This window comes from Phoca vitulina, unplaced genomic scaffold, assembly GCF_004348235.1.
Source record: "Phoca vitulina isolate PV1807 unplaced genomic scaffold, GSC_HSeal_1.0 scaffold58, whole genome shotgun sequence".
NCBI classification, from domain to species: domain Eukaryota; kingdom Metazoa; phylum Chordata; class Mammalia; order Carnivora; family Phocidae; genus Phoca; species Phoca vitulina.
The window spans coordinates 1,698,696-1,712,928 of record NW_022589761.1 but is presented as its reverse complement, the minus strand read 5'-3'; the positions used below and the strand labels follow the sequence as shown (position 1 = coordinate 1,712,928).

The following is a 14,233-nucleotide window of genomic DNA, read 5'->3' as shown; positions in this document are numbered from 1 at the left end:
AAATCTTGGGAACACCATTGGCTAAATCTCCATCACTTAGAGTCAGACCAATCCCCAGATCTTTCAGTGACTTGAACCACTGAATCTCTGTAGTTATAGCTGTAAAGACAGTTTGAATTGGGATTCATTTGTGGCAACAAAATATGGGAGGAAAGTGGGCAGAGAAAGGACCACCTGGCAGTGGCCTGTGTGAAGGAGGGGAGTTGCCTTCCCAGGACAGTGTCAGAAGGACCCCAATCATCCTCCAGTGAAAACGCTGGGACAAGCCCAACTGATCCCACCGCTTCCCTCAGGACCCTGGCAAATGCCAACTAGATCCTATGAGATTAAACCATCGAGGCTGGCCCTTTGGCCCTGTGACCTCCAACAACCAAGCCACTGGCCAAGTTTCTCACTTTTTACCCACTTGTTTTGGTATTGCATAGTGCAGAAAGAATCTTAATAACAGGCCACATTTAGTGAGCACTTCCTCGTGCCAGGGACTGTGCTAAGCCTTTTATAGAAAGACAAATGCACCATGAAAATTGCAGCACAGAAAGGCTGAGCGGCCCTAGCTGGGCCACACAGCTCCTAAGGGCCAGCACCAGAGCCCTCCGTCGTGCCCACTGGGAGGAATGGGAAAGCGAGCCTTCGACTGGCCCCACTGGGTGAGGGGCCCTGGCGGCGCCCTCCTAGCAGCAGGACTCTGACTATCCCCATGGCATGTAGGCCTCAGACAGGGACAGCACAAGTGGGAAGGCATCCGGCTGGAAAGGAAATAAACGAGGGTCTCACCAGGCCCCCCGGCCCTGCAGGGATGATGTCGCCTCGCCACCTACTCGAGGCTCAGACACAAATATCAACAAGAAATCCACCAAATCCTCAGACTTTACGAACTTCCTGAGTTCTCGGCTCAGGGAACAGTGGATGAGACACTTGAAAGTCACCCCTGGGCCATGGAAAGGTTTGGGAAGGAAGGGGAGAGGAGAGGAGGGGACAGAGGAGATGAAGGGGGCCTCAGAGCCTTCTAGACTTCCCCACCCCACTCCAGTCATGTGGAGTGTGGGGGACTACCCAACACCCCTGAGGCAAAGCTGCAACCCCCCCCCCCCAGGTTCCCCTTCTGCCGCTTCCCTGCCCGGGGGGCCTTCCTCAAAAGCGCCCGCCGGATTTCCCTACAGGGTCTCTGCTGCAGCAAGAAAGTAACTCCAGCTCCAGTTCACAGCCAGACCCCGTGGTTGAGCTGGGGCGTCTGCTGCCCCCCAGAAGTCACCAGATCGGCCAGATCCTGCAGGGGGAAGGCATGGCCTGCCGAAGGACTCACTTAGGTGACGGAGGAGGTCCCTTCACCCTCTGAGGTTCCTCGGGAGCAAATGTGGGCGCCAAGGTGCGTTGGTGTTCCTCCAGGCCATGGGGTGGGCCCCCGCGAGGGTCTCTCTCACTCTGTTTAATGACATGCCCAGACCTCCTGGGCTCTGCGCCTCTGGATGCCCAGGTGTGTCTCTACTCACCTTTGCATCCCTAGTACCTGGGACATTGCTCGGTTCAGACCCTACTTCATAAGCATTTGGTCCTTGAATGAATGAATGAATGAATGAACGAACCAATGAGTATTTGATGCACAGATGAGTCGCAGAGAGGCCTGGTGACAGTGAACTGCCTAGCCTCGGGGACACAGAATTCAACTGAACCCTGGAAGGAACTTTCTTGTGGTAAAAACTACAGGAAGAGGGCGCCTGGGTGGCTCAGTTGGTTAAGCGACTGCCTTTGGCTCAGGTCATGATCCTGGAGTCCCAGGATCGAGTCCCGCATCGGGCTCCCTGCTCAGTGGGGAGTCTGCTTCTCCCTCTGGCCCTCGCCCTCTCATGTGCTCTCTCTCTCTCTCTCTCTCTCTCAAATAAATAAATAAAATCTTAAAAAAAAAAAAAAAAAAAAACTACAGGAAGAAATGGCCTCAGGATGCAACGCCCCGTAATACACATCTGCAGCCTCAGGGTGGCCTGCCTGCAACCAGAGATTCCACTCCTGGGAGCTTCCCTAAGAAAATAATTGTGCAGATGATCAGAAAGATTAGGTGCAGGAAAGACAAAATGGAAGCAAGTCCTATTATGCTCTGCAGGTAGGGGATTGCCTAAACCATTTTATAGATGCCGATTTTTTTCCCTTTGCTCCTCTATATTTCTAATATTTTCTCAAAGAACATATTACTTGTGTGAAGCTTTAAAAAAAAAAAAGCATAGCTATTACTAGAGAACAGGAGTCTGCAAAGGACAGCTCATGGGCCAAATCCACCTGCTACTTGTTTTTGTAAATAAAGTTTTATTGGGAGACTATCACACACTTCCATTTATGACAGAAGTGAGTAGTTAAAACAGAGACCATATGGCCTGCAGCACCTAAAATATTTATTATTTGGCCCTGTACAGAAAAAGTTTGCTGACCCTTGTGTAGAATATTCAATGACAAACAATAAATGGTATATATTTAAGTAAAAACTATAGCGTATAGAATTATGTGCAGTATGATCCTATCTTGCTAAATACATCTCTAGGTCCACAGAGGGACTGGAAAAGGATGTGCTGATTATCTCTGAGTGGTGGTGAGCATACATATTTAAAAGTTATTTTTATTTATCCATATTTTCTAAATGCCCAAGACGAGTAAAATGACAAAAATGTCATTGGACAACAGCAATAGCAACAAAGAAGTCAGGAAGCATCGCTCTTGGCGGATGCCAGGTGGAAAGGGTTTGAAGGTCACCTGTAAGGGATTTTTCAGAGGGGGTCAGGCCCCAGCTGAGAATGGACCCAGCCCTGCCAACCTGCCTCCCACAATAGCAATTATTTTATGTCACACCTCAGCTTTGCTAAGGGATGGCTCCGATTTTTCAGGGCAAATTACTTAAAAAAAAATTAAAACACCTATTTTAGCAACAAATTCAACAGAACATATTTAGCGATGAAGAGACACGAAGCTGTCTCGGTCTTCAAGGAAACAACCACTGCATATATTTTATGTTGAACTAAACATAAGCAAGTTGGAAATATTCCAAAATGCCTCTCAAGATGATTGAAGACCAACCGAGGGTGTCCAAAAACCACAGACGACAACCACTGAGTCGAGAGTTTCGGGGCATTACTTTAATGAGGTGAAGAAAGCTTCGTGGTGGGGTCCTGTTTCGTCACGCATCAAATGGCTTTGGAGCTGAGGTCAGACAAGAAGACAAAACAGGTGGACACCCGAATTCCAGTCCAACAAGCTGCCTCCACCAGAGAAAGAATGGACTCCTCTGTGGAATGTTCTGGACCCAAGGCACACGGTCAAACACAGGAAAGTTTCCCAAGGGTGGGCTGCCTCCCAGGAAAAGCTGAAAACTGACCCCAGCGTCTCGAAGCAAGCGACCAGGTGCTGAAAGCCAAGCCCACCCAGCACCCATGTCCTCCTTCCAGCACCTGGCTGGGCCGCCCCCACCTCAACACGGTGCAGTGGGCAGCCCACCAAGGAGTCAGCTTGTGCTCTGCCTCACGCTTCTCTCCAACATATGTCACATGCCCCACAAAATCCCAAGGCTCATGGAAACAAGGAGATGGGTCCCCCAAGAAGCCAGGCCCCGGACCACTTTCCCTTGGCGGGAGAAGAAAACAAAGCTGAGCACATGAATCCCACCTGTGGTCTGCCCAGCTCCCTTTGTGCCTCGGCCCACCCATCAGGTAGCCGTCGGGAGTGTTCAGACACGCATTGTTTTGGGGCTCTGCGGCCTTTTTTGAAGCTGTGGATCAGGGAAAGGATGGTGGCAAATCTCTGTGCTTAGCTTGGCCCTGTTTGTCACAAGCCAAGCCTCGGGTTCTCGGTCCTGTCTCCCCAGTAGAGTTTAGAGGCGCACCATTCATTTCTTACGTTATGTTAACAAGCCCTGTTATTACAGGGTGGGGTCAGTAACTAACCACAACAGCCTTGGCTGGCTCCGCACCTTCGTCCCCACGACACACCAGGACTCAGGTGAAAACAGTAAGTGGAACGCAATACAAAATACGTAAATGGAAACACAACCCCAGGAAATCGAGTGCACTCCTGACAAAGAAAAGGTAAACCAGATATGCCTCGGGACTTAAGTGGGGAGGCCCGCCCACCAGAGAGAAAAGCCACGAGCCAGCCAGAGGGGACCTGTGTCACCCACGCGGCTCCCAGAGGACCTGCCACCCCCACGCCCCACACCCTGCTCAGGTGCCTCCATGCTCAGGTTCTGCCTGAGGGGGCAAAAAAAAAAGCCCCAAAGCTCTGCCCAAGTCCTGCTCCGCTGAGCTCTTCTGGGAGGGTCCATGGCTTTCTGAGAAGGGCTTTCCAGATGGTTCCTGGTAGCAGCAGTGCCAAACTCCACAGCTTAAGTAAATGTTGCTGTAGCCCCGTCCTGCCAGGAAGAGGCAAGCGGGACCCAAGGCTCTTTTCAGCTGCTGCGAGGCTCACTTCCTGGGGAGAACAGAGAGCCCCCCCCACCACCTGCCCCGCACGCTGCTGGAGAGCCCCCTTTCCTCTCTGCACCCCCTCGTCCTTCCTCAGTGGGCCAGCCCAGTCTGCAAACGTGGAGGGAGGAGTCTGAGGACGGGGAGGCAAAGGGAGGTGAGAAACCCAGAAAGGCAGTAAGCAAGCCCAAGGGGCGCAGATGGCAAAGGTCCCAGCCCAGTCATCACGAATTTGGGATGTCTGCACAAATCCAATCTCCTGATCTCTGCAGGTGTTTCTCCTCCCCTACCATCAATGCTCCAAAGCAGCTCGGCAGTTAAAGGAGTTAACCGCTCACTCCTCCTCTGACCTCACAGGCTCAGAAGGCAGCAAAGTGCTCCCAACACGGATCTTTCCCCAGGATTCCCTCTGCCCTCCATCTCAGGAGCCCCATGCATCCTAGTGGTCTCCCTCGTGAGCCCAGTGGCATCTTGAGGGCCAGTTGAAGCTTGCCCCTGACTCCAACCCCCTGAGATATCAGAGCCCCCTTCCAGAATCTTCTCTTCGAGGAGGGCAGATGCAGGAAATGGCTGAGGTATAAGGCAAGGAAGCCTTTCCTGCCATACGTCCTCAAGAGTGGGCTTCTTCTAAGTGGGGCCCAAAGCTTCATGCCAGAGAAGGGATTCAAAGCATAAGGGATCTGAGTGAACAGGAGGCCCTCAGCTTCCTCCAGACAGAGGCTGCCCAAAGGCTGACGTCACGGGCGTACATTCCCAGGTACCTGAAGGCACAGGGAGAGAGTGGGTGAAAGGCGGCTCCTAGAAGCCCGTGATCCCTGCCTGCTTCTGGCCACACGTGGCCCTCTGTAAGGCACACTGCCGGTTGCCGCCCCAACACACCCAAGGTGGTGGCCGGAACCCAAGCGTGGGACCTCCCGTTCCAGTCAATGGGAATCATGTGGATAACACTCCACACTCTATTTTGAAAGCCGCCTGCTTATCTTTGCCTTGTTGTAACCTGTCCTCAGCGAATCTGTGCTTTTCTTACTACCATCAAATTTAGAATTAAATAAATGCATACGTTCCTGGAGTTAACGTGCGTTACAGAAGGGACGCCCAGTGAGCACTTCGGGCCTCTCAGAGCACTGGGTGGGAACGCAGCGCCTTGTGGAGCACTCGAGGGGGGACCCTGGCCACGCGGTGCCCACCATGAGGATGGGCAAGTTGAGGTGGTGAGCCGCAAACAACAGGGCCGAGGGACCCTGAGGCCAGGAGTCGGATCCCACCCCCACAAAACGATGTCCGTCCTGGGAATCTACAGGACCGTCGAGGAGGCTTTGCTTCCGGGATTTTACGTCACCCGTCTTTATGTCACACTCCCAATGTGAAGACTTTTAGAGCCAGTACAATTTCTCTCTTTCTGAAATGCTAAGTGACAGCGCCATCGGGCAGCCCTGGGCAGGTGGGATTTACAGCTCCATGCAAGGGGGCGAGAGAGGCAGGAAAAGCCCCAGAGTGGTACCGAGTGCCCCCATATCATTCCTTCTGGACACAAGAGAATCAAAGTGCACGCAGTGAAGGGGAAGTGTATAAAAAGGAGTCTGCTGGTAGGCATCTGGCTCCTAGATCAGGAGGAAAAGCATCTGAATCCCTGCCCCCTGGGTGCCCAGACCCAGCGGAAAGGTGAGAGACCAGAGGGAGGCCACCTGGCCCTCTGACCTCCGCCCCGTCCAACCCCCGCCAGGAGTCAGCCCAGTTAGCCTAGGCGGGGGGCCACCGTGCGGGCGGGAAAGTCCCCCAGCGTCCGCCCGGCGACAGCTTCGGCACACACAGCCGAGCCTCCGTAAATCTCCACAAACACGGCGGCCGCCTGCACACACTTCCACATCGGGGATGGAAGGGCTGCATATGGCGCTCAGTTTTAACAGCTGAGCTTTAAAAAAGTGCAGCTTTTCATCTCACTGAACCAGCTCCGAAATTAGGGGGTGGGAGAGGGAGGGGGCAGCAAAAACAGGGAAGCTGGAAAGGGCAGGGGGAGCCTTCCACAGTAAATTTGATTTTACAAGGAATTCCAGACTATTATCTGCTCAAAAGGTCCCTCTGGAAAATGACACAATATTCCCTGTTTGTCATCCTCAAGTTTGCTAATTTCAAGAAAGTCATTCCATCTTCGAAAAGGGACTTGTTTTTCTTTTTTTCCTTTTTTCTGTTTTTAATAAAAATGAAGGAGTCTATCTAGGAGGGATCACTCACATGCCTCAGATGGGGTTAACAATTTTTAAGTAAATTTGTAAATGGGATTATTGTTTTCCAAAGTTCTGCTCAGCAAAGAGATTAGTTGCCACAATGCCCATGGGGCGTCCCCTGGTCCTTTGAATTCCCTGCCTGGAGGCTGAAGGTGCTTGCCGAGGAACAGGAGGAAGAAGCCTGATAGGGCAGTTTTCCTGGAATTGCCTGGAAACTTTTACTTTCTGTTTCCTCTGCTGATAATGACTGTCTTCGGCTCTGCAGCCAGCTCCCCTCTTCCCCCTCCCAGCCCCCTGTTGCTGCACGCCATCCCCGAGCTCCAGTATAAAGTTTGGCTTTTGCAGCAGGAAGCAGCTGGGCCAAGCAACCAGCGAATGATAATGACCTCAGAAATCTGCTGTTCGCTCGGCAACAATAGGGTGCTCAGTCTACTGGAAAATTGTGTTCATCAGCTAACTCTGCTCAGTTACTAATTGACATTGCCAAATATTTTAAGAACAATTGGAATGCACAAGCAAAAAAAAAAAAAAAATGAAGATCTTAATCCTCAGACTTAAATTTTTTTCTTTTTCTTTTTCTTCCCCCCCTCCTTCTTTGGGGTGCCCAGAATTTGTTTGTGTGGAGCAGGCAGTGGTTATCAGGAATGGGGGCAGGGAGGAGGAACCACGTCAGAAAAAGAGGTGGAAAAGAAAGAAAATCTATCATATCACTGTACGCCCGATGTGAATGCAAGGGAGCCCAGGATAAAGGCCTTTGATGCCTTGGTCAATGGGCCTACACAGGATTGGAGACCCAGCATTTCAGGAATGCGGCTCAGGCAACAAAAGAAGACCCCACAAGGCTTCCAGCCCAGCTGATCAAATAATCCTTGACCATCTCAAAATATTATACCAGAAGTAGCAGGGGTTAACACTGTTTTCATCTTTGCATCTCTCCCTGGCTTTCCATTGATCACGTAACTTAGCCGACTTTATTTAATGAACAGAGGGTCAACGCATTCAATTACCCCCTTCCCACCATCAACACTTCAATTAGCCCCTCTCCAAAATTATGGGGAATGCAGAAGGTAACTGCCCTGCTGGATATAATGAACAGTATCGTTTCTTAGTACATTAAGTTTTAATTATTCTGAGCGTGATTTCCAAGGCAAAACCCAAAGAAACAGAACTTTGGTCGTCTTCTGGCTCAGAGTAAAGCTCAGAGCTGAGCACAGTCTTAGTCGAGGTTTTGGGGAGAGATGCAGAGATTAATGCCATCGGAGCGTTTGCACGCAAGCCAGAAAACGAGGGAGCGTCAAAACAGCCTCCCCGCTTTCTAAATGTCATAAAAGAGTAAAAATTTATAAGCTGCTGCTTTCCAAATAGTTTCCCTTTGCGCCGTACACGGAGGCAGAAACAACATCTACGATGGTGTGAAATTATCGGGAAGTCAAATCAACAACAACAACAACAACAACAAAAATAAAACAAAGGGGAAAGATGGGGAAGTGATCCATGTGACTGGTTTTGTCCATTTTCTGTTAGAAAATATGACCTCTCAATTTGTCAAAGGTCCTAGTTTTCGCGGTTGATCTTAAGCTCGGTTCTCAGCAGTTTGGAGAGCCAAAGAACAAACACATTTTCTGGTTCACTGGAATCACTTTCACATGTTCACTGATTCAAACATTCTTTTGCTCACATAACAAACAGCTGCATCCCACATTAGCCTAGCCAGTGACAGTCGCCCATCTCGGCAGTAACTGTTTGATTGCAAACTTGACCCCTTCTTCGTCTCGGTCTGAGCAAGACATTTTTAAACAGCCACTCCGTTCCCAATCCTCCTTTGCAAAGAATTACATCAGATAACAAAGGACGTCTCTGCCACTCATTGTAAGCCTTCTTCTGGAGATCTGTTCTAAGAGGCTCTCTGTAAAAAGGTTTTTTATGATGAATTCAGAACTACTATCATGTTAAGAGCAGCGATTTATAAAGAAGAATTCACTGGTTAAGATCTGAAAAAATAGTTTCTCAGGCCCTACTGACCCAGTTTTCAACAAAAAAAGAATCAAGTGATGCAAATTAAGTTTTGCGACATTGTTATGCAGTCTGAGAAATTTGTAAAACCGTGTTTTGCAGTTATTTCTTAATAGAAGCCTTAATAAGTACTCCTTTCTTTACTTAAGGGCTTAAAGATTTTTTTTTCCCCCTTCACCTTGCAGGTTTCTCTCTAACAGGTAATAATAAAAATGCCTATTGTGTCAAGATTTTTATTTAAATGCTTATTTTAATCGCACTTTATACAAGTCATACTTGTTAGAAATCAGAGGGAAGACTAACCAGATTTGGTTAAGGGTCCTAATCCCAGGAAAACCTGAATGCCCCAGGCGTGCGGCTGATTTGGCCTGCATATTGGTATGCCATCAATTTTCCTACTTAGTCGGAAAATTATGAAAGGGTCTAATTTGAATATGAAGAAAACAAAGAAGTCAACCAGAAATGAAAGAATCAGTATTCACAATTGTAAAATACTTCAATGAGGGAAATAAAAGTGAGAAGATAACCACAACTCAAGAATAATTCTCCTTTGAGTTGTAAGCCCGGTTGGTTCTTTTAAACAAAATGCGTTTTTGCACCAGAGTATTTACAGATATGGAAACTACAGAGATAGAATAGCATGAGGCTATCACTTGGCCAGAAGGTGGGAAAAACATGGTAAACACGTCATTAATAAAGCCGAACATTTGGTGCCGGAATATTCTGCTGAGACCTTTTCATTTCAGCGGGTCTGGGAGAGGGATGAAAATCTGTCAATGTTAACCCCACATCACTCCAAAAACTTAGGGGAGCCAGTCTGCCCTCAGCTTTCTGCCCCTTAAAGGCCCCGGATCCAAAAACAGTGAGAGGGCGCTCCCCAGAACGAGGGACCTCTCCCTAGGAGGGCGGAAATTGTCCCTCCCGACCGAGGGGGGCCCGCCTGGCACTTGGCTGCCCCTGCACTAGAGATCCGTTTTGCTGGAGTTCCTGCTGTCAGGCTGGGGAAACTCGCACACCCTTCCCTGGCATCTCGTACGGTCGGTGCAGCGGTCACTCGGCGTGCCGTGGCCTCACCCCTCCGCGGTGCTCGCGTTCCTGGTCAGACTCTGCCAGAGGGCCTCACCAGAAATAAATCGCAAGCGAGTCTAGGACTCCAGGAGTAGACAGTGTGTTTCATGGGTATTTAAACAGCGGCATTAAGTGCTATCGGAATCTCTGGAATGTGCAGCTCAGATTTATGCGTGTTAACAATTCTTTACTGGTTTGTAATAAGCCCGCAGACTCCCGCTTTATTTTAATACTAATTTTGTCCTGGAAGAAGGGGATGCTGAAGCATGACAATAACGACCAAACTAAACAAGGCATCTCCTTAATAACTACAGAAGCCAACTGCTTCCAGTACGGAAATATTTATCGAAACCCAGAAGGGGAAAAAGGAAAAAGAGAGAAAAAAGAAAACTTTACCAAAATGACCCTCACCAGTGTGCCGCCACGCCTTTAACAGTGGGCAATGCGGTGCCTTGAGGTGCCTCAAACTGTCTTTCATTTTCTAGACTTAATGGCTGATTGCAGAAATCAATGTTGCCATTAGTAACAGGGTATTTGTTATGGCATGATTTCCTCTGTTGTTAGGCTGCAGAATGATTACAGTATTAGCGAGATGCTTTCTTTATAAAGGGCTAGAGATATAACTTTCAATTTACCATCCATTAGAAGGGGACTTTGAAAATACGGATGCAGGCAACAAGCTTACCTGCTGTTAGGTAGCGATTTTAATTTAGCTGTCTTCGGCTAGTGGGCTTTTTTTGTTGTTGTTGTTTTTGGGGCTTCTTTTTTTTTTTTCCCTTTCCCCCAAGCGGGCCAGGAAGCTTCAGCATTTCACAGACATTCTGATGACAGATTTTCTGCTTTGCTATTTTAGACCCCAAAGCTGTATCGCCCGTGTAACACAGTACAATTTAAGACACGCAGTCGTGCATCTGTGTTTCAAACCTCTGTGTTTTTCCAAACCGTCAGAGGAGAGTGGTGTGGTTCTTCAGCTTACAGGGGCCTGGCAGGTGAGGCAAGCTGTAATTTTTGGAAGGGGACGGGAGACAGGTTTGGCCTGGGGGAGGGAGAGTGGGGTGCCCAAGTGAGACAACTGTGGGAACATACTTAGGGGGAAAGACGGTGAGGGTCTGAACTTACACCTTCACATCCACGGATGGAGCCAGAACACCAGCTCCCAGGTTCCAGAGACGAGGTGATGACGAATGGGGGGAGAGGGGGAGGGGCATAATATGGGGTCGGGCAGGCCATTGCTGAGGAAGGGCAGGCTCTACCTGTTGGCGAGCGAACCAACCGGCCATCTCTACCGCACAGGAGGATCAACTCTCCTTCCGGGCGGCCAGTGTTCAAGGGAAGGCCAAGGACTCATGAAATGCTAGCCTTCCCTTGAGGCAGGGCAGAAAGGCAAGGTCCACATAGGCTGTGGTCTGCAGGACTGACTTGGAAAAGCAGTGAAGGCCCTTCCCGCCCCCCTCCCCGCCCCCCGAGGCCTGCGTGGAGCCAGGCCCCCTGGACGGGGAGAGCCCGCGTACCGGCCGCTCGTCCCCCATCTTCCCCGGCAGCCTACCTGAGGAGGACGGCGAGGAGGGGTGCGGGCTGTCCTCCTGGGCACTCCCGGTCTGGGAGAGCCCGCCGCCGGCCCCGCTCTCCTCAGTGACGTTGGAGGAACCCGGCGTGGTTGAGCGGCTCACCGACTGGGACTCCTGGTCACTGCCCGAGCCGCGCCGCTCGTCCAGGCCCACGTGCAGCCCGTCCTCGTCGCCCTTGCGGTCCCGCTTGTGGACGCGGGAGTGCACGACCACCTGGTGGTAGGTGCGGAACACCCGGCCGCAGTCGGGGCACTCGGTGGGCTTCTCCTTCATGTTCCCGGGGCCCTGCAGGTTATAGTCGAGCGCCTGGTTCAGCCCGTGTGACAAAAAATCCCGACTGCCTTCTAAAGGGTCGAGCTTATTTGGCAGGTCTCTCTGATTGCCCACTTTAGTGCTGTGAACCAAATCAGCAGGCATTTTCTGCTTGGAGCCATCTGCTCCCACTAACACGTACTCCCGCTTCTCCTTATCAAACATCACTCCGGCGTTTGCCAAAGTGTCTTCGTGGTTGCGCTGTAGCTGATGCTCTTTAGACAAGAAGCCGTGTTCCATGGCCATGCCCCTGGCCATGAGCTGCCAAGCCTGGTAGCTGTTCACGGGGTCCATCTCGGCAGCTTTGGCAGCCGCCTGCAACCGCTCGATGCAGCTGGATTTCAGCGGCGGCACGAGGTTGAGGCATCCCAGGAGGGAGTGCTTGTCGCCCTCGGGGACACCGTGGGCCATGCTGGAGATAGGGGACAGCAGCTTCCCCAGGACCTCCCGCTCCTTCATGGGCAGCTCCCCTTTGCTGTAGAGCTGGCTGGGCTCGCTCAGGCTGGCTTTGTCCGGGGCCATGAAGCCGCTCTGCAGGCAGGACAGGTACCTGGAATACAGGTTGGCGTGGGCCTCCTGGGACATGCCGCCCACGGGCACGGGCACCTCCGGGTCACTGGGGGACTTGTTCTTCACCGACAGCTTGTTGAGGTGGACCTTCATGTGGTTCTTGAGGAACCAGGGCTCCTTGAAGCGGCGGCCGCAGATCTGGCAGCAGTGCTCGAAGGAGTCTTTGTGCTTCCGCATGTGGCCCTTCAGGAACCACGCCTGGCTGAACACCTGCCCGCACACCTCGCAGCGGAACTCGTTGGCCGACTGCTCCCCGCCGCCGTTGGGGCCCTGGCCCTGCGCCGACTCGGCGGTGATGTGGGCCTTCTCCACGTGGCTGATGAGCTCCTCCTCCTGCGAGGCGGCGAAGTCGCACAGCGTGCACTTGTAGGGCTTGTGCAGGATGCGGATGTGGCGGTCCAGCTCCTCCCGCTTCTTGAACTTGCCCTTACAGAAGGTGCAGCGGAAGCCGGCGGCCGGGACCACCGCGTCCTCCTGCACGCTGGCCGGCTTGGGCGAGGGCACCGGGTTGGCCGCGTCGGGCACGCTGTGGTTGGCGGGCAGGGCCAGGTTGCAGGTGGCCAGAGGGGCCGGCTGGGCGTGCGGCAGCGGCTTCAGGTCGGGCCGGGGCTGCAGCAGGCTGCTCTTCATCTGCTTGTCCCGCAGGATGGCCCGCTCCTCCAGCTCGTGCAGCAGGCGGTTCTCCTCGCGCACCCGCCCGCGCCCCTTCCCCAGGTTGCCCAGCTTGTGGGTCCGCAGGTGAATCTTGAGGTTGCCCTTCTGCGCCGCCCGGTGGTCGCAGTAGGGACACTTGAAGGGCTTCTCGCCGGTGTGAGTGCGCATGTGCAGGGAGAGGATGCTGTTGAAGCGGAAACGCTTGCCGCACAGCGGGCACGGGTACTTGCGGTTTTTGCGGGCGTCGTCCTCGATGTCGCTCATCTGGGACATGATGCCCAGGTTCTGCCCGTTGAGGAACTGCTGCAGGTCCACCCGCCCGTTGAGGCTGGTGTCGACGTCCCGGCCCAGCTGGTTGGCCAGGAGCGCCATCTGACTGCCCATGGGCTGGCCACTCAAGGGCACGTGGGCCTTCTCGTCGAGCGGCGCGGGGGTCTTCTCTTCCGGGTTGGGCCGTGGATGCAGCTCGGGGAAGGCATGGCTGAGCTGGGAGGTGATCTGGTGCAACTTCTGACTCATGGCATACTGGCCGTTGAGGACAGGGCCGCTCAGGTGGGGCTCAGCTTCGGGCGCCGCCGAGGACACTCCAAGGCACAGACTGGCTTCTTCCATCCCTGAAAATAAAGCGAGAGTTCAGACCTGTGCCAGGTACCGTGGCGCAGCGAATCAACAGCATCAGCTGGGGAGGGATTTGCATTTCATGCCTTACCTACACATAATAATGCTAAGGAATTATAGTCAAAAACAATAATAAAAAGATGAATTATTAAATGCCAATTATGCAATATGGCATTGCTCCTCCAATTTGTTTTGGCGATAGATCGTCTTCCTTGTATTTTCTATTTACCGACTGCAATTATTCATTCACGTTTAAATTATTAATGCTTTACCACTTTCAACACCTAATAACAAATCAAAGGTCTACGTGTTAAACTTTTCCTCCTGTCCCCCTTGTAGCACCTGCACCTGTTGGTTCCGTTCAGAGTTTGCCTCAGAGCAGAATGGCTTTCACTGCAAGACCAGAGACTCACTCGGAACTTTTGTTTCCGGTGACTATATTCAATATATTCGCCAGTCTGAGATGAAAGAGATTATTTTATGATTTGGCCCCCAAAAATAAAAAAAAAACCCAATGGCATGATATTTACTGGTACATAATAAAACAAGATAATGTTTTGGGAAAAAATAAAGTAAAGGATAGGCTTTAGAACAATAAAAGGGATTTTGCTTTAGTCAACAAAAAGTGCAGTAATATCTCATTAAGCTGATTAGTATGCTGCTTAGAAACAGTACTAGGTGCTGTAACACATGATTATAATCATAAAAATCCTTCAGTGTTTGCAAGGAAGCATTAACGAGGTATATTAAATTTTAAGGAGACTGC

The 14,233-nt window shown here is 51.3% G+C and overlaps 1 protein-coding gene across 9 annotated transcripts in view; it reads right to left on the bottom strand.

Annotated features, from left to right (window-relative positions):
* Nucleotides 1–14,233, bottom strand: part of ZNF536 (zinc finger protein 536) — a 422,991-nt gene that overhangs the window by 216,738 nt on the left and 192,020 nt on the right. For all 9 annotated transcript variants that reach the window (XM_032390475.1, XM_032390478.1, XM_032390476.1 and 6 more), the window contains one exon: nucleotides 11,292–13,463. In XM_032390475.1, the coding sequence (XP_032246366.1) occupies nucleotides 11,292–13,461 (2,170 nt within the window). In that variant the 5' untranslated portion in view covers nucleotides 13,462–13,463. The remainder of the gene's footprint in view (nucleotides 1–11,291; nucleotides 13,464–14,233) is intronic.